Here is a 24,226-nt window from a genome sequence, read left to right on the forward strand (position 1 = left end):
CCAAGCAGCTCACCACCTCTCGTGCACAACGGAGCCTGCGCAAGACGCGGGGACACGAATGACCCGGCCCCCAAGCTCTGGGGGCTTCAGTCCCACCCCCTCTGCTTCCCCAGTGCTGTGCTGCGCTCCTGGGGTCTGCGTCCGCCCTCTACGAACCCCACTGTCAATACAGTCGCTTTGGAAAAAAGCCGGGCACGTGCCATCAGCCTCTCCACTACCCGTCCACACCTGCGCCCTCACTAGCCGAGTCTTTACCTGTGCGGTCCCCCGCGGCGCTTGCTGCCGCGCCGGTAACGCAGGAATGGAAGCGAGGGCGGGGGAGTGGGAGGGACTGAGAGCATTACCCGAGATGGCCAGATACTCAGACCCGGGGCCTCCTCTTCGGACTGGTGTTGAGGCCCTGGCCCAACAAGCTCTAGGAGCCCAATTGCGCGGGGAAGAGTGAGGCGGGGTAAGGGCGAGGGGAACCTGCCTCGGGAGGGAGGGGCGGGCCCGGCGGCACTTCCGCCGTGGGCGGGACCGCGGGCTGCAGCGCCGGTCCCGCCCCTCCGCGGCGCCGGCCCGCCCCCAGCTCGCCAGGCTCCATCCCCGCCGGCTGGGCCCCTGGGTCTCAGGCTGGGACCCGAGGCCTTGGCGTACAACCCGGGTCTCGCAGGAGGGGCAGTGGGCGGCTTCTTTTCCCCACCTAGGGTTGTATCTAAGGATTTTTAAATCACAGGAACACAAGCACATACCTTGGCCCAAACGCTCAGGTAAGACTTTGTCAAACTTTGGTCTTTTGGTAGTCCTGAGACCTGCCTGGCCAAGGGGGTTCTCAAACATTCTCCAGGACCCAATCAGTTGCTCCTCTGACAGCAGGGAATACAGATCCGTGCCCTAGGGTCCCACCTGTCTTTCTGGAAGGTCAAAAGCCAAAGCTAACACTGTTTGAACGTTTGCTTTGTGCCAGACGCTAAGAACAGCAACTCTCTGAGGTAAGTACCACGAATACCCTGTTTTATAGATAAAGAAATTGAGGCACGAAGAGGAGAAATAGGCCTTGCCTCACTCGCATATCCTCATCCATATCCTCATCCCTTCTTTTCTCCAGATCCCCAGCATCCCAACCCATCACTCTGGGGGAATCTTGCTGAGCTTTTACTTACCTTATTCGAGTGTTCCCTGGCCTGTTAGCTGCATCCATCTGCAGCTGAGGCCTTGCAGAGCAAGAGGGGGACCCACACAGAGGAGGAGAAAGGTATAAATGGGGCTGGGCTCAACTCAACTCCTGGGCAGCTCCCAGCCTGATGGGGAAACTGGACCACTGAGCACGATGGCTTGTTTCCTCATAGCCCTTCAGCCCTTCAGAAGCCAGAGTGATATTAAAAAACAAAAACAACAACAACAACAAAGCATATGAGATCATGTTTCTCCTCTGCTTTTGCTTCTGGGTTCACATTGTTCTTAGAATCAAGTTGAACCCATGACTGGCAACTCTCTGAGGTTTAATTTGCCTCACCTCCCCCTTCTGCCTTTGTCTGTCTCCTACTGCCCCTCATCCTGAGCTCCTGCCATCCATGCTGCCTTTTGGTTACTCAAATGTGCCATACAACTTCCCACCTCAGGACCTTGCTAATGCTTTTCCTTCTATCTGGAATGACCTTCTGTCCTTCTTCTCACCTGGCTCACTGCTCCTTTGCCTTTAGGTCTCAGCTTCCATACCATTTTCCTGTACACACCCCCCCGGTACTGGGTTAGGGCTTCTGTATAACCCTCTCGCGGAGCACTTACCACACAGCATTTCCTCTCCTCTTCACTGGATGGTAACTCGGAGGGGTCAGAGACTGGGGCTGTTCCTTCAAGAAATGAAGAGGAAAAGGGTTCATAAGTACCATCAGCTGTGCTGAATGAATGATAACTTTGGGGGCTCACTTCATTTTGGGGGGCTACCAATAAGTATTCTTTATTGTCTTACATCCCAAGATGTTTTCTCAATTTAATAAGGGAGATAACAAATCTTATGGAAAAATAATGATTATTTTGAGTCATATAGTGTAAATATCAAACGAGTCAATGCTCAAGGATGTTGGAGAAGAAAAAAAACTATGATTTTCCAGCCATTTATTCTGATTTTCAAAGTGCAAGATGTGTTGGTTGACACAGTGTAATGGAGACACCCCCCTCATGACCACTCCTAACATCCACGCGTACGTGTCCCCAGGCTGTAGCCTGGGCCCCCTTTTCCTCACTTCACATATTATTGCTATCATAGTTCAGTCCTTTATTAGCTTCTGGCTGAGCTGCTACTGCAAAAACCTTCTAATTATTCTGTGTATCCTCAGCCTCTCTTGCCTCTAATGTATTATACTTCCTCCTGCCAGGTTAATTTTCTTGATCCCATCATTCCTTTGCCCCCAAATCTTCAGTGATTTCCCGCTGCCACACGTAACACTTGACTCTTCGTAATTTAGTTCTAAACTACTTTTAAACAGCTTTGGTTAAGTTGCATTCCAAACTCATAAAAGAAACCTATATTCACTTCAACCAGTAAAGCACTCAAAGATACATAAAGAAAAACATGATCTCACCAATCTCCTTTTCATTTCCCACCCTGTCTCCTGAGATATCCAGTGTTAACAGCCGGGGGTGTAACTTCTATCCCTTTCTCCATGCTCACCATGCTCATATAAATTACACTCAGATGTATGGAGCTATTATGTTATTGCTTGTTTATACAAAAATGATTATATTAGAGTTCTCTGCAACTTGCTCATTCTTTCCCAATAAAAAATGAGTCTGTAGATGGAGAGCTAATTTTTTCATGTTTTTTAGCTGCATAGTACAAATCTTCTTTGACTTATGATGGGGTTACCTGATAAACCCATCTTAAATTGAACGTATCATCCAGTTAAAAATGCATTTAATACACCTAATCTACCGAACACCGTAGCTTAGCCTAGTCTACCTTAAACATGCTCAGAATACTTACATAAGCCTACAGTTGGGCAAACTCACCTAATACAAGGTCTATTTTATAATAAAGTGTTGAATATCTCATGTAATTTACTGAATACTGTACTGAAAGTGAAAAGACAGAAGGGTTGTACAGGTACAGAATGGTTGTAATGTATCAGTTGTTTCCCATTGTGATCATGTGGCTGACTGGGAGTGGCAGCTCACTGCTGCTGCCCAGCATCAGGAGAGTATCATACTGCATATCAGTAGCCCGGGAAAAAATCAAAATTCAAAATATGGTTTCTACTGTATGCCTATCACTTTCACACCATTGTAAAGTTGAAAAATCGTAAGTCAAATCGTTGTAAGTCAAGGACCGTCTGTATTCCATAGAGTAGATATACCCCACTTAATCAGCCATTCCCCTGTTGATGGTCATATAGGTTGTTATCAGAATTTTTTCACTAGTACAATTTTTTTTGCTCTATATCCTTGCAGTCAGTGATTTTATTTCTATAGGATAGATTAACAAAAGTGCAGCCGCCTACACCCCAGCCAAATCTAGTGTTCTCTCTACATGCTCTGTGTTTTTCTGCTCCTCTGTCACCTCTTCCTGGAAGGCCCTTGTCCCCCATGCTCGTGTGTCCAACTTCTGATCCTGCAATGCCCAAATCTGATACCAGAATTTAGATAAGTTGTCCAATATCCACCTCCCTCCTTCTTCCTCACGTTAACATTGTAGCAGTGTGCCCCCACCTAAGCAGTGGATCAAAATTGGTGGAGGCCAATCATGACAATACTGTTTTCATTTTTTCTAATCATCCTTGCCATTAGGAATGGCCACATGACCCAGTTTGGGCAATTGAAGCGCAAGTAGAAGTAAGGCTGTGGTAAAGAAGCAGGGGGAGTTCTGGGAAACGGTCTTGTTTTCTTGATCAAAGGAGATGATGCAGGTGTTTTGGATCTTTTCTTTCTTTCTCCCTTCTTCCTTTCATGGACTTGGATACGATATCCAGAGCCATAGCAGCCATTTTGTGACCATGAGGAAAAGTCCAAGAGAATAGCAGAGAGACACTTAATCCTGATGTCTCTGAGACACTGAGCCATTTCTAGCAATCATTCACCTCCAAAACTTTTGTTATATTAGAAAAATAAAATCCCTATTTGTTTAAGTCAATGAAATTGGGGGTTTTTATATTTGCAGCCAAACATATCCTTTACCTGTCCCCTTTGGCAAACCTTATTTCCATTGGTGTTACCACTATTGGAATACCACAGAGTGGTCCAAAACAGTTTTAGAACCTATTAGAGTCTTGCCTTCAAACATTCTTGAGGTATGGGTTTCCAGAGTAACTTGGAGTTAAGTCTGGTCATACCCTTAACCCTCAGTGTTACCTCTTTTGTCTACCTAGCATCTGAATCCTGCTTCCTGCTTGTTATAATATAGGACCTGCTTCCACCTACATAAGCTGAAGGGGCTACATCCTTCTCCCTGTCCCTTATAGCTGAGGCTCCTCAAGAGGTGAGCAGAGGGTTGGGGTGGATTGGAAACCCTTCTCAGCAGCAGCAATGAGCCCAGTGCAATGGCATTGACTCTCTAGGGGAGGCAGCGTGGAGCAACTAGCCAGTTGCTGCCATGTCCAGTGTGATAATGGCAGCTGCTCAGGCAGTGGCCTAACCAGACTGTTGCAGTAGCATGACCAGCGACACCACCATTTTCCAGCTCTCTTTTCTTGTCCATTTCCCAAGTCTGGGTCTCTAGTCCTCTTACTGGTTTTCGGAGCTTCCTGATATCCTTTTGATAGATTTCTTTTCTTGCTTAAGTTAGCCAGAGCCAGTTTCTGTCACTCACAACCAAGAATATCAGTTGGTTTGCCATAGCCTGGCTCTTTGGGTGGCTTCTAAACAGATCTGATGGTGATTACTTCTTATTTTTCTTTTATGTTTTTAAATTGAAGTATAGTTGATTTACAATTATTCAGAATTGAATAATTTACAGTTATTCAGAATTCTGCTGTACAGCAAAGTGATTCAGTTATACACATATATACATTCTTTTTTTTAATATTCTTTTCCATTATGGTTTATCCCAGGAGATTGGATATAGTTCCCTGTGCTATATATTAGGACTTTGTTGTTTTTCCATTCTAAATGTAATAGTTTGCATCTACTAACCCCAAACTCCCAGTCCATCCCTCTCCCTCCCTGCCTCCCCCTTGGCAACCACAAGTCTATTCTCTATGTCCGTGATTCTGTTTCTGTTTCATAGATAGGTTCATTTGTGCTATATTTTAGATTCCACATATAAGTGATATCATATGGTATTTGTCTTTCTGACTTACTTCACTTAGTATGATAATCTCTAGTTGCATCCATGTTGCCGCAAATGGCATTATTTCGTTCTTTTTTTATGGCTCAGTAATATTCCATTGTATATATGTACCACATCTGTCGATGGACATTTAGGTTGTTTCCATGTCTTGGCTATTGTGAATAGTGCTGCTATGAATATAGGGGTGCATGTATCTTCCTGAATTATAGTTTTGTCTGGGTATATGCCCAGGAGTGGGAACGCAGAATCATATGGTAGCTCTAGTTTTAGTTTTCTGAGGAACTTCCATACTGTTTTCCGTAGTGGCTGCACCAACTTACATTCCCATGATGGTGATTACTTCTTAGTTGTGGCCGTGGGCTCCTAGGATGGGTAATAGTGATGGGGACCCCAACACCAAGCAGCCTGACTGAATACCTCCAACCTAGCCAGGCAACGATTTCAACAGAAAAATTGGTAAATTCAGTAATGAGAGTCAGTCATGCCAGAACTGAGTGAGAAAACATAATGTTCAGGTGATTTTATAGAATATCTACTGTGTCTTGGACACTGTTCTACTATGTAACCTCATAACTTTACATTACTTACCTCTTAACAAAGCCCAGTGAGAAAAGAAAGATTATCCCCATCTGGTGGGGGAATGTACAGAATTCCTCCCTTTTATTTCTAGTCTTCTGTCCCCATAAGCCTCAGTGCCACTCGGTATGTCTGATTAAAGTTTCTAAGGCATCAAGGACACTGTCAAATCAACCACCTTCGATGACAATCACCTCTGATTCTTCTCAGCAGAGTTCAAGAGCTTAAGTGCTTGGCACTTTGCAGTGCTCAAAAGATGTTTGTGGAATGCAGTCAATGGCATGGGAACGCCTCTGGGCTACGTTTCCTTGGGCAGGTGGTGGCCTGAAGTGTTTGAGGTCTTGTGTGTGAGTGTAGGGTAGAATCAAGGAAGAGGTGGAAGGTTTCCCCTCCACACTGCCCTGCACTCTCCCCAACCCCTGACCTTGGCCAGGATGCTTCATGTCTCTGGGTTCAGTGTTTATTCTTTTTCTTTCTTTTTCTATTTCCAGCTCTACTTCTTCCCTTCCTTCCCCCCACACCCCACCACCTTTTCTACAGCATTAAGGGCACAAATGATGTCACCCTGCTTTTGTTCCCTGCAGTCTGCCATGTACATCAACAATATTCAATAAATATTGGTTACATGAATACCTTGTCAAAGCTTTTTCTTTCTTTGTCCCCACCTTTGCTACTGAACCTTCTTTCTACCGTGTGGTTCTTCTGTCACATTCTCTAAGTTTTGCTTGAAGAGCCAAAGGCCTTGCCATGTCTTCAGTCTCCCCGTACTGCTTCTTCAGAAGGAAAGGCAGTCTTTTTGCCATTCGCTGGTGGGGGACCAGCCCCTTCAGCAGGGATGGTAGGGTGTGGAGTGAGAAGTGGCGGCAGTGGCCTGTGGAGCTGGCTGATATGGGGACACTGGTCCCCCACCGGGCTTGAGAGGCTGGGAGGACTGGGGAGTCTGGGGAGGGTCAGCTCTGCCGGATATCAGCATCATCTTCAGCCTCCTTCCCTTTTAATGATAATTAACCCCCAGTTTGTGCAGGTTGATTCTCCCTTTGACGTGGTAGCTGATGGAAAGAATGAATGAGCTATTTCTTGCAGAACCAAAATGTGAAAGAAGTTAGTAAACCTGCCAAAAGGAGGCCGGAGCTTATGGGAACGAAATGTAGATGAGCTCAAAATGTCACAGAGATGAAAAACCAGAGGAAAAAGGGCTTTCTCGGAAGGATGGTTGTCCATCTACCCCTGGGTGCTTCTGCCCCAGCTTCGGTCCTCCTCACCTTCATCTGATAGCCTCCTAAGGTGTCTCCTCCCAGCCCCACTTCCCCAGAACTGCTTTGATTGGACCCTCGGTTGCCTCAAGCCCTTGTAGGTGACCTGTTTTCTACCAAAAAAAAGTTTCACATGCTTTAGCTCCTCTCCTTCAATCTTCTTACCGTGAAAGCTTCCACTGTTTGTGCAGACTAGCCATCCGGCCAGACTGGGATCTTCTCCCTCACACCAGGCCACCCTCCTCAGTCCCATCTTTGCTTCTAAGGCTCCCTCTTGTACCATTCAGCACAGGGCTCGGCTTCCCCTCCCCCACCTCCATCAGAGTAGATCATAGGCTTCAGTGTGGTGGGCCCCGGGGTCCAGCTGCTTGGTTCCATGCCGCCACACTTCCTAGATGTGTGACTTGGGGCAAGGTTCTTAACCTCTCTGAGGTTTCAATTTCCTCCTGTGCAAAATGGATGTAATAATGGTACCTACCTCATAGGTCAGTGGGTAAATGAAATGAGACAATGCTCGTGTGTGCCTGGCGTATAGAAAGTGCTCGAAGTGGTTATTATTATTATCCGGCAGGTTCTTTCTTACCTCTGAACCCCTGGAGTGCCGTCTGTGCCACTCATCTGACACTTAATTATCTACTAATTGATGATATCTTTTATTAGCTATTCATATTGTTTAACTCTGTGTTTGTATATGTGTATGCTCAACTTCACAGTTAGATCTTAAGCTCCTCTAGGCCTGAACCAGATGCCTTCTTTTTATTCCCAACACAGACTAGGCAAGGGCTAAGTAAAAAAAAGAAAAGGCACGAATGAACACTTTCTTTTGGCCATGGCTTGTGACGTGCAGGATCTTAGTTCCTGGACCAGGGATCGAATCCGTGCCCCCTGCAGTGGAAGCACAAAGTCTTAACCACTAGACCCCCAGGGAAGTCCCACGAATGAATGCCTATTAAAACGAGGAATAAAATGTCCAATGCTTGTATAGTCCTTTCACAACCAAGATTTCCCTTAATCATCACAACAATCCTATAAGGCATGCAGTGTTACTCCCATTTTACAGATGAGGAAACTGAGGTTCATAGAGAGGAAGTCATTTGAATTCCAAAGGTCAGGGCCCTTTCCTGCCTCACAATGGCCTCCTTCAGCTTTCAGAAATTCTGGCAATGCCTCCCTCCTGTGCTCTGTGATGCTCAAACACATCTTTGCTAGCCCAAGTCAGCATCCCTGCCAGCTTTCTTTCTGTGTGCTCGTGGAGCAAGCCATTTGAAATATTTCATTAAATGAAAAAACGGGTTATGAAAGAGCAATACATGTCACCTAGGAAGCAGGCTGTAAGGTGCGACCAACCACTGGTCATCGCAGGGGGTGGGATCGTGAGTGATTTTAGCTTTCTTCTTGCCTACCTGTGGTTTCTACTGCAACCATTCATCACCTTTATAAATCGAGATAAAACAATACAAGTTTTGTTTGTTTAACGGAGGCGACGCAGCAGCGCCGTTAGAACTCTCTTTGCTCCCTTGCCCCTCCCAGTTTCCTTTTACTAAAACATGCTCCCAATCAGAGGCAACCTCTTTCCTCTCCTTCCTTCCTCCAGGCGCTGAGCCAGGTGGGCAGAGGCCCGTCCCTGGCACTTTGTTAGTCACAGGTTTGAAGTGCAGGGGAGGGTTGGGGAGGGAGGAGTGATTGGTGTGGGGTGGGAATTTGGGGATTCTTTTATCCCCTGCATCTCAAAGGCTGACAGGCTCTTGAGGGGTGGAAATGAGTGGTAATTAGTGAACCTTCTCCCTGCACACTAAAGACACACTTCACAGTCTGCGTGACCTCTGCAGCTTGGTGAGGCTTTGTTATGTAGATACTCTTAACTGGGTGAGTCACTTACTGCAAACAGCTTTGGGAGAGAGCACCGTGGGCTGTTTCAGGGAGGCTTCCTACCAGGGGTTCTAACTCAGGAATCGGGGATGCTGGCAGCAGTGGCCTCTAAGTAACTCCACTGCCACTGGTAGAAGTGGTCCCCACATCTGGGAGTCAGCATGGTGAGCTTTTAGGGGGAATATTAAGTGTTGGTCTTTGTCGTCCTCCTCCCTCTGTCCTTCTCTTCTTCCCAGTTTATAGATGGCCTATTCTGGGCAAGGCTGGGAATATCTTGAGATATAAACTGGGTTCCCTACATTCAAGGAACTGATCACCTAGTTGGGAAGACAGGGACAGAAATAAATGTACATAACAACACCAAATAGCAGGCATTAATGCCAGGCACATGGGAGAGGCCATACAATGATGTTTCAGACCCCGGAGCAGAGAGCTGGAGCATTGGAGAAAGCTTGCCAAAAAGGTGAGCAGCACTGGGAAGGGGTTTGGGATAGGGGCTCCCCAGGACGAGGAGACTTTATGAACAAAGGCATCGCCAGGTCACTGTCACACCCAAAGTCCTGGCTTGGCTCAGATATCAGATGCACAGAGTACAGTGGGGGCGTGATTCACCAGGTCCTCAACGTGCTGCGTTTACATTATAGTCACATGCTGATGTTGATTCTAGGGTGTCCCATCTGCTGCGTCCCTCAGGAGGGCACAATGCATGTAGACTTAAATGCATCAAGTCCCCCTGCCCCTCCCCATCAGGTATTTTGGTGAATGGCACCATCTTGGCTCCCTCATCCTCGACTCCCAAACAGACATCAAGTCTTGGCAATTGGGCTGCAGTCTCTTTGCAATCTCTCCCTTCAGGCCCTCACCACCCTTCATGGCGAGTGGGGCTGCACTTTCAGAGCCTGTGAGGACACTTTCCTGTGCTTGCTCTCCCCCTCCTAATCCATCCTCCCCACAACTGTGAGACCAGTTGCCCTCCACCACAAATGTGACCACTTTACTCCTACTGTGGTCACGGTTAGGCCTGTATAGCTCTTTATGATCTGGCCCTTGCCTGCCTCTTCTGCGCTCTCCCCATCTGCAAGGTCACCAATGACCTCCCTGTTGTTAAATCCAGTGGTGAACTCTCTGTCCTCAATTTACTTGACCTCAAGTAGCGCTGGACAAGTTAGTCACTCCTTTCTTTTATTCCAACATTTTATTTATAAAAAATTTCAAACTTCTAAGAAATTTAAAGAACAGGATAATGAATGGCCAGGTCCCTTCCCCTAGACTCTTCAGCTCTTAACATGTTACCATGTAACATGTACCCCCACACACATGTACACACACACACTTTTTTCCCCTTGAACCATTTGCAAGCTGTAGACATCTTGATGTTTATCTTAATTTCTTCAGCTTGCATCTCCTAAGGAAAGAACACCTCTTATGAAACCACAATACAATTATCACACCTGAGGAAAGTAATGTTAATTTAATATCATCAGTAATATCATCAAATGGTTCCAATTTAAATATTCCCAATTGTCCCTAAAATGTCTTTTTAGCTTTTTCCTCAGTTCCAGTAGCTAATAAAGGATCATGCATTGCACTTGGTTGTCATGTCTCTTTAGTCTATTTTAATCTAGAACATTCCCCCTACCCCCTTTTTTTCCCCTGATGATATGACATTTTGGACAGTCTAGTCCCATTCTCTCTCTCTCTCTCTCTCTCTTTTTATTGAGATATACTTGATTTACAATATTATGTAAGTATAGTGATTCACAAATTTAAAGATTATATTCCATTTATAGTTATTATAAAATATTGGCTGTGTTCCCTGAGCTATACAATATATCCTTGTAGCTTATTTGTTTTATACATAGTAGTTTGTACCTCTTAATTCCCAACCTCTATCTTACCCCTCCCTGCTTCCCTCTCCCCACTGGTAACCACTAGTTTGTTCTTTTATATCTGTGAGTCTGTTTCTTTTCTGTTATATTCACTAGTTTGTTTTATTTTTTAGATTCCATATATGTGATAACATAAAATATTTGTCTTTCTCTGTCTGATTTATTTCACAAAGCATAATACCTTCCAAGTTAGAACTGTTGTCTTGAAGGATGTTCCACTTTTTGGATTTGTCTGTTTCCTCATGAGTAGATTCTGGCCAAACGTTTTGGCAGGAATAGCATGTGGGTGGTGTGTACTTCCTATTGTATCACACCAGAGGTCTGTATTGTCAGGTTGTCTCACCCTTGGAGATGCTAAGTTTGAGCTCTTGGGTAGGTTGTGACTGCCAGATCTCTTCACTGTAAAGGTATGTTTTCCCCTTTGTAATTTATAGGCAATCTGTGGGAGGATACTTTGAGACCATGTGAATTTCCTGTTCACCCAATGCTTTCAACATCCCCTGATGATCCTTGGCTGAATTGGTCATTATGTTGGAACTCCATCTCTTTGATCACTTTCTTTTCTTGGTTTCTAGGGCCTGACTTGCTTTTGGTTTCTCCTTACCTCTCTAGCCGCTCATTCTCAGTCTCTCTGTGGTTCCTCCCCTTCTCCTTGACCTCTGACTGTTAGTGCTCTAGGGCCCAATCTTCAGATCTTTTTCATCCTCTCTCGTGGCTTTCAATGCCATCTGAAAGCTGAGGACTCTGCAATTTCTAACTCTGGTACAGCTCTGTTTCCTTCACTTTCATATGTTCAGCTTCCTCCTTGACATTTCCACTTATAAGTCTCAAAGTCGTATCAGACTTCTTAGGTCTAATGATCCCCTGATTCCCCCCTTCTCCTAATCTGCTCATCCATTTCAGTGTGACAGCTCCATCCTTCTAGTTACTCAGGTCAAAATCTTGGAGTTATCCTTGATTCCTGTGTTTCTTATACTCTCCATGTCAAACCCATCAGGAAATTCTGTTGATGCCCTCTTCAAGATATACCCGGGTGCTGTTCCCTGTCTCCAGGATTCCTGCCATAGCCCACTGTTTGGTCTCCCTGCTTCTGCCCTTTCCTGTCCCTGGTCTGTTCTAAATACAGCAGCCAGAACAATACTTACAAAATATGGGTCCTCTGCTCAAGCCTCTCCATCTCATTTGGAGTGCAAGCCCAAGTCCTAACGCCAGCCAATCAGGTGATAGACGATCTGCCCCCCCCATCCCCGCCCTACACTGTGCCCCATGATTTCATTTACTTTTATTCTCCCCGTTGCTTACTCCACCCCAGCCACTCTGACATCTTTGCTGTTTCCCAAACCTGCAAAGCAACCTCCTGCCTCAGGGCCTTTGCACTTGCTGTTCTGGCCGCCTGGAACATTATTTTCCCCCTAGATGTCCACCTGGTTCTCCCTTGCTTCCCACAGGTCTTGGCCTAAATATCACTTTCTTAGTGGGGCCTTTTGATCCCCCCGTCTACCCCTGGCACTTTTTATCCCCCTTCTCTGCTTTATTGTTCTCTCACTTAGCACCACCTGACATACTCTGTATTTATTTGTTTGTTATCTATCCCCCTACTGAAAGTGAGCTCCACAAGGGTAGAAACTTTGTTTTCTTTACTGCTCTGTCCCCAGAGTAGTGTCAAGCATACAGCCAGCACTCAATACATATTTTTGAATAAATGAATTGAATGAATGAATTTCCAGTACCTCAGGAAAAGTTATAAACTCTCTGGGTTCCAAGTACCAACAATCTATAAAGTGTCTGCATTGTCTACTGGCCAGTAGTAGCTATTGTAGTAGATGGGCGGCCAGGGTGTGTCTCGGATTGGGGTTCAGGGCTCAGATCATAGCCATGAGGTGGAACCCGTGATTCTCGCATTGGCATGTGTCTCTTGTGTATGCACTTACGTGTGTGTTTGTGTGCATTTGTGTGTCTGTGACAGTCTGTGCCAGTGCAGTCATGTATCAAGGTTAGTGATTCTTCTGTGTTTTCTTCTGCAAGAAAATTGCAGATGCTTTATAGGGCTGTAGAACTTTGGTGTGCCTGTGAATGTCTCTTCTTCCAGCTGCAGCATCTTGAGGTCTCAGCCCACCTGTGCTCTGGAGCCATCCAAAGCCTGATGCAGTTGTCCTGGGATACTCATCTTTCTGGCTGGGGTGACTCTACCCTTGGAAGCACTTGAATTCAAGTTCACCACTCAAGCACAAGCAAAGTGACAACACGACAACACAAGACTAAGAGAACGCTCATAGCTTTTGCATTTGCTGTTCCCTCTGCCTGGAAAGCCCTTCTCCCAAGTCTTCTCATGGCTGGTTCCATCTTATTATTCAGACTTCAGCTCAATTATTGCTCCCCTTAGAGAAGCCTCCCCAGAACACCCCACAGCTGTCTGAAGCTGTGCGGTTTGGGCATCACAGAAGCATTGTGAGTGGGGCTGAGGTCCGGTCCATGCTCTGCTCATCCAGGATTTCACAGGAGAAAGGCTCTGAACTTCTCACAGAAACCTTGGACATTGTATCTAAATTAGCATCTCCACCCTGACTCTCTCTCACATTGTCTGCTTTTGTCTTCATAGCACATGTCAACGCTTTCTGAGATTATGTATTTCACAGACTTGAACTTATATTATTTATCTGCTTGTTACCTGTGTCTTCCCTGTAAACCTCATGGGAGTAAGGACTGTATCTGTCTTGGTCCTTATTCTACCCGCAGTGCTGACACATAGTACGTGCTTACTAAATATTTACTAATGAGTATATTCGCTCTCCTTATTTTGGGGAGCTGTACATACTTACTTGTATTTTTATTTTAGTAATAAATCTCTCCTGAGATCAGTTAGTCTACGTTTAAGGAAACTGAAGATGTTAGGAGTGAAAGAGTCTCCATGGGCACCCAACTGGATAGTAGCAAAGCTAGGTCTTGAACCCAGGACTCTGGCCACTATAAGCCTTGACCAGCCATTCATCTGACCCTCAGCCTCGGGTGCTGGTGGTGCCAGGTGCAGCTGACAGCTGTTTTGCCCCTGGCTCAGAGCTGCAGAGAGAGCTGGCCTTCCTTTCGAAGAAGTGGGAAGAGACACTAAATTAATACTGGTAAATCATGCCAGAACCCTCGTATGCACATTATTATTATTGCCCCCCCATATATTCTAAAATAATTCCTGTAAATAATTATAAAAATAAATCTCAGTGACAATTTTTTTCTTTTATTTCCAGGAACACATTTATTCATCCTAATCTCTTCAGGGGTAGGACAAATTGGAGCACTGGGTAGTGAATACAATTTGCAAATAGGCAATATAAGTAGAGAGAAAATTAATATGTATTCCTCAGCACTCTAAAAGGAGAGGAAGAACATTAATAGCCATTTCCTTGCAGATATAACTTTGAAAATGTTATTTCTGATCCATCAGCGTGGGGCTCCACATGAGGAAAATGGTTACAACGTGACAAGAAGTGATTAGATGTGAAATGGCATCTTTCTGGCACTCCTCCCGTCTCTTTATCCTGTTCTTATTGGGACATAGGAGGAATCATGTTTTGTTCAGAAGATCACAGCTCTGGCCTGGGATCAGCTGCTCATTGGCTGGGTGACCTTGGGGAATTCCTTTCTACTCTCTAGGCCTTGGTTTCCATATCAGTAGCTGGATTAGATGAAGCAGTGAATTTGGGTTATCACAAATCCTAATTACTTGAAGGTACTTGAGAAAAATAGAGATGCTACGGCACCACCTACTGAATCAGAATGTCATTTTCTGAGTTCTATATATTTTTTTAAGTGACATGCTGAAAGTCTCATAATTCTTTTTTTAAAAAAATTTTATTGTGGTATAATTGATTTACACTGTTGTGTTAGTTTTAGGTGTACAGCAAAGTGAGTCATATTGAGTCAAAGTGAGTTATACATATGCATATATCCACTCTTTTTTAGATTCTTTTCCCATATAGGCCATTACAGAGTATTGAGTAGAGTTCCCTGTGCTATACAGTAGGTCCTTATTAGTTATATATTTTATATATAGTAGTGTGTATTGTCAATCCCAATCTCCCAACTTATCCCTCCCTACCTCCGCACCGGTAACCATAAGTTTATTTTCTACATCTGTAACTATTTTGGTTTTGTAGATAAGTTCATTTGTAGACTTTTTTTAGATTCCACATATAAGCGATATCACATGATATTTGTCTTTCTCTGGTTAGTTCCATATATTTTAATTGAGGTTGGGGGAGGTTCCTCAACCTCTAAGTGGCAGAAACTTTCCAAGCCAAGCTGGGATTCTGGAAGGGTAGTTGGGGCTTAGGCGCTGCTCCCTTCTTCCCCACTGGACAATATAAAGTCGAACAGGTTCTTCTGGTCAAGGATCCCTTTCCCTCTCAAAAGTCCAATATGAACCCCTCTCCCCAAGTCAGAGATGACCTCGCTCCTGAGCCCAGCTAAGGACTTAGAGTATCTGTCAAGTTCCAGGCAAATTGGGGAATAAGATTGGTTTCTCATTGCTATTTTCAGGATTTGTGAAAATAATGCTAAGAAATCAGCAGATGGCAGTTTCATTTGTAAATTCTTTTTTTCCCCTGCCTTTTCCACCCCAATCTCCTCCTCTCTTTGTTTTTAATTACAACGTAGTATTTGCATGTTGCAAAAAATCACAGAAGCAAAGCAGAAGCCCCTTTCCCACTCACCTTCCCCAAACCTGCTCACTTCCCCACTCCTTGCTAATGTTTGTATTTTAGTAGAGAGACAACAGAACCTTTTAAGATCTAAAGAGAAGGGAAATCTGAGGCACTGAGAATTAATAATGATAATAATAATTATGATAATAGTAAATAATAACAATAAACTAACATCTGTGCGACGAATACTCATGCCAGACATTATGATTGCATTTAATATATATTAAAATTTTTAATTGTTCGGATTGGGAGAGCGGAGAGGTGTTTTGGAGTATAGATCATCCTCAATCCCCTCACATGTGTGCACAGACTGCAGAGGGGCCTGGAAACCTTCCCTCTTTCCTACACTTCCCAGACTCCTTCTTTTAGGCTGAAAGGAGGCTGCTTCGGCAACGAAGAGCATTTTGTATGCAGACATCCAGCTTTTTTTTTTTTTCATTGAAATCTAATGTGGTGAGTCTGAACTAGGGGCTGGGGCGTGATTAATTACAGCAACCATCTTAACCTGCTCGGGCTGAGCCTGAAAGAAACGAGGTCAGGCTGAACAGAAATTCAGGATAGAGAGGAATGCTAATAAAACTTTGTTAACTGGCCCTGTCTTTCTTTCAGCTGCTGATGCACGGAGTTGGAAGATTTAAGGAATCAGTTCCTGTTTCCCTGGTTCTGGCCGACCCCAGAATCAACTCCCTTGATTGGAAATAAACAGGATCTTCCTTTTTATCCCCAGGAATGTGATGGAGGAAGGACTCTAGGGGAAAAGGTCTCTTCTGCCAAAGAAGAATAATAATAACAAAGATGACAGTGGGAATAAAATATTGCCCTCTTCATCAAGGGCAATAAGGAAGTGTCTAGCTATATGTGTTGAGCCTTCTCACTCTCCATATATGCATGTTAGAACTCCAGAATTCAGCCCAGGTTTGATCTGAACTCTTTCTGTCCTGTGGTCCTCTTGAGTGTACTATACATATTGGGCTACATGTCTCAATTTTGGTTTCAGAAAACAGGATTACAATTACAGCACTTCAGGTTGACATAGTACTGTAAATGTCTAAGCATGAACCTCTCCTAAAGGGTATATCTCTGTCATGTGTACCCTCTGTGCCTGGCACAGTGCCTGGTCCTTGGAAGCTGGGGCAGAGGGGCTATGGTATAAATGGGGTAAGGCAGGGGGTGCCTGCAGCTCCCTCTCTGTTGGCTGAGGAATGGGGTGAGGGGACTGAGGAAGAACTCGGATGACTGCATGAACTTTCCCTTTCCCTCAGTGCTCCTGGGGCAGGGGCAGGAAGAGCTGTGTTCAGGGAGAAACCCCAACAAGACTCATTCCCCCTGTTGACTTTTGTAAACTCCTTGTATTCCAAAGGACTCATTTGCCCACTTCTGGGCCAGCTGTATCTCAGCTTGCTCTCTCCCCTCCCAAGGGGAGGACCATGTTACCTAAAAAAACTTTCCTTTTGCTATTTCTTTTTTTCTCTCCTTTATAGTTTCCCTTCTTTCTCTCTTTCTTTCTTTCTTTTTTACCTTTTGCTATTTCTATTAAATTTTCCTTTTTGCTCAAGAAAGTGATGAGGTAGAAAAATGTCCCCTCCCCACTCTTCCAATTTTCCTTGGTCCAGGGATACAGATTCTTTTTCTCCTTCTCCTCTCCCTCCCCTTTGCCTTCCTTCTCCTTGTTCCTCTGTCATGAAGACTAACTTCCCAAAGCTGAGGGGAGTAGGGAGAGGTGAATCCAGTCTGTTTCTAGAGAAGCCCTCCCCCACTACATTCAGAAAAAAAAAAAAAATGTTTACTCCGCTCAAGAATTTTCAATAGCTCCCTATAATCATCAGTTTATATTCATTTCTGACATTAAAGTCCACTTTTTTTTTTTTTTTTGCGATACGCGGGCCTCTCACTGTTGTGGCCTCTCCCGCTGCGGAGCACAGGCTCCGGACACGCAGGCTCAGCAGCCATGGCTCATGGGCCCAGCCGCTCCGCGGCATGTGGGATCTTCCTGGACTGGGGCATGAACCCGTGTCCCCTGCATCGGCAGGCGGACTCTCAACCACTGTGCCACCAGGGAAGCCCTAAAGTCCACTTTAATCTGAGCTATCTTGAACTTTATTCTTTGTGATTTCCCAATTCCCTCTTCCCTACAGTCAGCTGGCCTTCCTGATGTGTTCACTTAGTGGAGACCAGAGCGGTTGGGGAGGCATTCTAAGCAAAACCAACAACTAAAAGGTGAGCAGAGGATGGGAGAAGCAGGAAAGGAGGCAGGAAAGGTAAAGGTTGATGGGATTTAAAAGATCTTGAGGGAAATTAGTTTGATGATTTTGGGCTCAAGATTTGGGGCTGTATTATTAGATTGGGAGGAGGCCACTGAAAGATTTCAGGTAGGGTCAAATCGGGCGTTTAGAATGATCTCCCTGGGGCTGTGTAGAGAAGGGAACAGCAGTGAGGGGGTTTGGAAAGGTGGCAAAGATCCCTGCTCACTTTGGTGTCATTGGTGGATAGTAGGGTCTGCAGAACAGACCTTCTATGCTCAGAAGACACAGCCGTGTATGGAGGCAGGGGCGTGGGTGAAATGACCTCAAGCACCCTCCTCCTGGTAGGGGGAAGGGGTGGGGTTCCAGTTTCATCTCTGAGTAGGTGTCAGTTTATTTCCACATGTTCTCTCCTTCGGGTCAAAGCCCATCTAGAAAGGCCAAGGGGAAAGTTCCCCGGGGAGGGTAGAGAATCACTTCCTCCTTTTCAGGCAGGAAAGGCAGACAAAAGTGGACAATGGACTCAGGGTGCATCCAGCAGAGAATGAGGGAGGAGCCTGAGGGGCTGGCCCGGGGCAGGAGGCCTCAGAAGATTCCCTTTGATCCCCCTTATCTCTGGAGGGCAAGCATTCTTTTTTGGCCTGTGGGGCCTTTTGTTGCAAGCATTTCCTGGAACCCACCAAGGTAAACACAGCCAAGTGTGTGTTCTTACAGCTCCACTTTGCTGTGTCCGCTCCTCCCAGCAGAGAGAAGGGCAGGCGGGTCAACCCCCACAGTCAACCCCCACGTTACAGTGTGTTGGCACCAGGCCTGAGAGATAACCATGACGGCCACAAAATGCTGAACCAATATCATAATCATCACCGTCAGCTGCACAACCAGGGCCTTCTAAGTGCTGTTTAGACACAGGGACCAATGAAAAGTCCTGTGAACACCCCCTTTGATGGAGATGGGGAGCTACAATCATCAATAGGCCTACTGAGTTGAGGTCCCTGGAATGCCTGTGAGATCTGGAGCCTGGTGCGTGAGGACCCAGTTTTCCCTTCTCTATTTGAATGGTGCCTATACCCATTGGTATAGGGAGGGAGCAGGATGGAAAGTCTAGTTAAGGCCGGGCTGCCTCTCAGCTGCAATAAGGGACGGCTGATAATGTGACATTGAATTGGATTCTGGTGATAGCTTTGTGCATCCTGGTGCTGGAGGTATGAAGGCAAAAATACAGAGAAAATAAGGGTCCTTTCAGTTGAGAACAGGCATGAGCTTCCATTTACCCGTCCCCTGGGCCTAACTTCACCCAGACAGGAGGCAGCAGGGGCTACCCCTCACTTCCAAGTGAGGCAAAGGTGTGTGGGGGGAGCTGACCCCATGGACGACTTCCAGCCTCACATTTAACATTTCCCTGTGAGAGGAGAGAATAAGGGACGCCTGAAATTTGGGGACATCATTCAGCTCTTCTTCCCAGGGCGTATTCCTGTCAAGTGGGGTGTTATTAGCTGAGCCAATGGTTTATTTATAGAAAAATTCAATTCCCTCCTGCTCCCCATGCAAATGGGAACTCCACCCCATCAGGTGTCCTTTCAATCTCTCAACTCCCCTCTTCCCCTCAGAGTTGGGGACAGGAGTTCCCAATATGCCCCTCCTCCCTACAGTTGAGGACAGTTATGTAATCCGGATTGTGACATGGAGGACAGTCCTGGCTCTCCACACGCCCCTGGCTAACGGCTGCGATGGGGAGCCCGTGATGGGAGACCTCCCTGCTTCTCCATCCCCCAGTGCGCCCCTACCAACGCGCCAGGGCTCTGGGCATGAGATGGGGCTGCTATTCCTGTTGCCCTGACCCTTCCTGAGCCGTAGGGTCCTGGGGCACCCGGGGGCGGGGCACGGGGAAGCCCGGCGGTCTCGCCAGTGAGTCGGGCGCGGGCGCTGCGGGCACCTGTTGCGGCGCGCAGGGCGCTGAATGAGGCTCACCTGCGCGAGGCCCGGCCCAGCGCGGGCGGCGGGCGCACAGCTGAGCCGAGGTTCAGACGCCCGGCCCGCGCCTCGGGCTTCCGCCGGGTCAGCTGACCACCCAGTGCGGAACTAATAGCCGGCCCGAGCTGCCCGCCGCCGCCGCCGCGGCGTTTCTGCTCCGCGCTCCGCACTCGGTATAGCGCGCCCGCCCCGTCGCCATGGCTGGGCTTGTGGTCAGTGGAGCTCAAGTAAGTCTGCTGGGGCCACCCCGCCCCCGCCTCGGCACAGTCGGTCGGGGGAGGGAGCCCTGGGGCGGGCGGCGTCCCGAGGTTAGACGGGGCTCCCTGCCTCACTGCAGGGGGCTGCGTCGGCAGGTGGGGAGTGGCTCCATGCCCAGGCCTACCCGAGTTTGGTGAGCACAGGCTCGGTTTTGCGCCTGGCACACCTCCTGGGTGGGAGGAGAGGGGAAGGCCCCCAGGTCGCCCGGGTCCCCTCCAGCCCCAGCGCTCACTGACCAGGGGCCAGCCCGCGGAGCTCTCCATCAGGCCGAGTGGGTAGTACGCACAGCCCACGGTACTTTCCCGGGCCCACAAAAAAGTTTTCTTTCATAACCAGAAGAAAAAAAAAAGAACCTTGGTTAAAGAAACGTTTTAATATATTTGTCTGTACACCAGTGCAGTTGTAGAATATAAGTTGTAGCTATGGGTTTTTATTTCCCCCCCCCCACCACCACACGGAGGAAGGAATCTATGAAAGACAGTGAAAATCATGATGCATCCCTGCAGGCGCTGGGTTGGGGGGTTTTGCTGCAGACTTGCTCCGGCTTCTGACTATAGGCCCCTAATCAGAGGTGGGTAGAAGGCTACAGTTCTCCAGTTTTATTTTGGTCCTGATTTCTTTAACAGGCGTCCATGGGAAATGGCAACACTGCAGTTTCAACCCGAGGTGATAGACATCTAGCTTTACTTGCTGTCAGCCCTGTAGTGAAGCCTTAGGTGTTAGTCATTGCTGGAGGGATGGACTCAGCCATTATGGGGACCAGGTGCCTTTTACTTGCTGGAGAAGCCAGGTGTCCCTTTTAAACTCTGATTAAGCCAGCCCTCCTCCTTCCCACCTTTCCCTGCACACCCTAGAGAAATGGTTCTGAGGTGTTGAGGCTCTCCCCTTGGATTGCCTAAGACATGTAGTGTCAGGCAGAATTAGATTTTGAGGTTACTTTTGGGCTAAGGGAATGTTTCCCCTTCTCAGAGTTCAGAAGGGAGCAGACCAGGGAGGTACCAGCCTGGGAAGGAGGTTAAAATGATGTATCTTATTGAGCAGGCAGGGAAAAGGGGCTTTCTGGGAGTTAACAAGGCTGCTGGGGAAAGGGCTGGAGGAGAGGGCCTCTGCCCAAGCAGGGTCCCTGACCCACCAGAACCTAGGTCTCTGCATTTCAGACCCATGGTTCTCTGGGTGTAGCTTCTTGCAGCTTCATGGAAGACTTGGCAGTGGGGCTGTGCCTTCCTGTGCCTCCCTTTCCCTTTCTCTTCCCCTGTTTCCCAAACTTGATTTTTTTTTTTTTGCGCCCCTTGATTTTAGCACATCCCAAACTGCCCAAGGACATTCACTGACCTGTGGGTGAGGCATTTTGGGCCCTTGGGGACAGTTCTAAACAGATGGAGCTGCCAGGGAAGGAGCGGAGCAGGCAGGTTGGGGAAAATGCCGTTGGGTCATTAGTGCGCCGTATTCTAAACCTCCTACATCAGTGAATCTGAGTGGTGGCCCTGGGGTTAGGGTCTTTTTAGCATTCTCCCCCTTGCAGCCATTATAAGATACAGCACCTTGGGCTTCCCTGGTGGTGCAGTGGTTGAGAGTCCGCCTGCCGATGCAGGGGACACGGGTTCGTGCCCCGGTCCGGGAGGATCCCACAGGCCGCGGAGCAGCTGGGCCCGTGAGCCGTGGCCACTGAGCCTGCGCGTCCAGAGCCGGTGCTCTGCAACGGGAGAGGCCACAACAGTGAGAGGCCCGCATACCGCAAAAAAAAAAAAAAAAAAAAATAGCACCTTGAATGTGTATTACATGGTACTTCTCAAACTTGGGATCCTTATAAAGGGGGGAAAAAACCCCACTTGCCGTGAAGTCCACAGTATTACTGTTTTTATTACAATATTGCTTAACTATACAAACATAAGACCAGATAGAACTTTTTCTAAGTTCATATTTAGAGACTTATAAGCCCCAAATAAAGGGATGGCTTAAGTGTAAAGATGAAAACCGTAACATCCATAAAATTAAAATAAACAATTTAATGAGATGGATAATGTTCTGCTGAAACTCGGTCACTGCTTTCAGTGCTGCTGTAGGCTGACGGCATCGCCCCGGGTTTGAGGAGTTGCACAGACCTGTAACACCGCACACTCGGGGATGAGGTGGTCCTCCCTACACGTTTCTCTGTAAAAATCTTTTAACATGGATCTGACTCCATTTGGTCTTCTTTTGGCTTGAATGCATCATTTATATTCAGTACGAAAGCCTCAATCTTCCTTTTCCACTAGCTTAGGATAATTAAAGTAGGGGCATTAATACGACTGCAGGTATAAATGCAAACTTGAAATTTGGGTACTGAAATCTCATACCCGAAAGGCATTGGAATAAGAAACCCCTGCCACAGGGATATTGGTCTGATTCAATAACTATTTACCCAGTGGCCACTAGGTGCCCAGGACAGGGCTGTGTACTTTCAATATGTTAACTTACCTCATTCCTCAATTTTAACTTACATTACAGGGTAATATGTGACTCATGGGGCTGTTTAATCAGGGTTGACTAGTTAAGAGCCAGGTGGTAAGCTTTTAATAAATGTTAGTAGTTACATTATTCTTAACACCTTTGGAGGTGGTTCGTGTTTAACTAGTTTATAGAAGAGGAACAGACTCCATGAGATTGTGACCCATCCAAGATAATACAGCTAGTAAGTAGCAGCACAGGGACCCAAACTCATGCCCAGAGCTGTTTCTACTCTCACAGAGCTTCCAGTACTGTGAACTTAAAATTAAGAATCCCTCACCCCTGGGTGGGGGCAGGCATCCTAAAATAATCTCCTCTCAGTCTGACTACTACGGAAAAGTTCAGGAGCCAGACCATCCCAACTGCAAAGAGAAACCCTCAGTGTTCTGCAGTTTGGTAATTTTCTGCAGCTTCTGCTCAGAGGAGCTGGCTGTGTGTACATCTGCGTATCCCACCAAGACATTCTTATTTTTCCGTCTGGTGTTCCTCACTGTAAGGGTCTTGAACTTGATATGTTTTCATTTCCCTGATAATGGTGTCCTTTTCTGCTGTAATTCCACGCAGGGTAGAAGTCTTGGGGTGCATGTTACATAAGGTAGGCAAACTAAAAGTACGAAACTTTGTTCTTCAGTTCACTCAACATCAAGAGAATTGACTAAATGCAATGACTTCTCACTTTGGATGGGCTCTTCTGTGCCATTTAAGATCTCTTAAGCTCTGTGTTCCTTCTCGTTTGCTGAAGATGCAAACTATTTTTGACCTGGCTCTTCTGGCTTCCTGTTTTATGTTAGGTGATCCCATGCTCCAGAAAGTTTCCTGACATCCTGAGAGGTCATGTCTTCCACTCAGGAGCACTTCTTGAATAAGTTTCTCCTCTCATTATGAGTGTTGGTTGCAGTGCCTGGCAGTGACTGCTTGCTGCTTTGAAGCCTTTTCCAGCCAATTGGAACCCTTCAACATGGTTGACTTAACTCACATCTCAAAAAGCTTCCAGTTTACCATGAGGGTGGTCTAAGCATGCAGATGGCTTATCAAGTTGGTTTTCTTACGAAATTTTGGAGACATGGTCTTCATCTCTGTGGAATAGGAGCAAGTTGTGCTTTGTTTAGTTCTCTGGGGATATTGTGCTGTTAAGACCATGGAGTAAAACAAGCTGATGGAATCCTTCTTAGACATGTTGTGAATGATCCAAATGCTTCATGGTGATAGCTGTCCTTGGTGTTTGTTTGCTCTGAAGTGGAATCCTACAGGAGAAAAAGGGGAGCAAATATCCCTCTTCCCCCAGGCTCTGACACTCTTCTGGGGCCTTCCACACGGTGTCATGAGGTAGCTCTAGACCTTTCAGCTAGGAAAACTCATTTTGAAGCCGAAACTTGATGATAGATGCACCCCTGGATTTTGTTGATGAAGAAAATCCACATCCACGTGTGGATATTTAAGAATTCCATGGCCTGCATGTTGGAAGTCCTTATTCCTGGTGCAAGATGTGGTCCAGGCTCTATCATTACGAAAGATGTGTTATAGTGGGCAGGCCTCTGGAGTCTCAGTTTCCCTGTATAAAACATGAGGGGTTTTGATTGAGTCCCTACTAAACTTAGCCCTTGATGACCCTATGAGGAAAGAACTCAGTTCCTACATTGAAAGCTCAGCCTCTCTGCTTCATATATAGCAGAGGTCTTGAATGATTTTGATGTGTACAAGATGGTGGTGCATTTTGGGTGAA

General features: G+C 46.5%; 1 protein-coding gene across 5 annotated transcripts in view; it reads left to right on the plus strand.

Annotated features, from left to right (window-relative positions):
- Positions 1-24,226, plus strand: part of LRMDA (leucine rich melanocyte differentiation associated) — a 1,268,542-nt gene that overhangs the window by 138,967 nt on the left and 1,105,349 nt on the right. For 3 of the 5 annotated variants that reach the window (XR_009535957.1, XR_009535956.1, XR_009535958.1), the window contains exon 8: positions 16,157-17,350. The exons of 1 other annotated variant lie outside the window; for it this stretch is intronic. Coding sequence is in view for 1 of the 4 variants with exons in the window: in XM_060125450.1 (XP_059981433.1) it covers positions 19,956-19,985 (30 nt within the window). In the remaining 3 variants the exon portion in view is untranslated. Of the gene's footprint in view, positions 1-16,156; positions 17,351-19,864; positions 19,986-24,226 lie in introns of those variants that run through there. One more of the 5 variants, XM_060125450.1, reaches the window with a different exon arrangement.

The sequence above is a fragment of the Lagenorhynchus albirostris genome, chromosome 16, assembly GCF_949774975.1.
Source record: "Lagenorhynchus albirostris chromosome 16, mLagAlb1.1, whole genome shotgun sequence".
NCBI lineage: Eukaryota > Metazoa > Chordata > Mammalia > Artiodactyla > Delphinidae > Lagenorhynchus > Lagenorhynchus albirostris.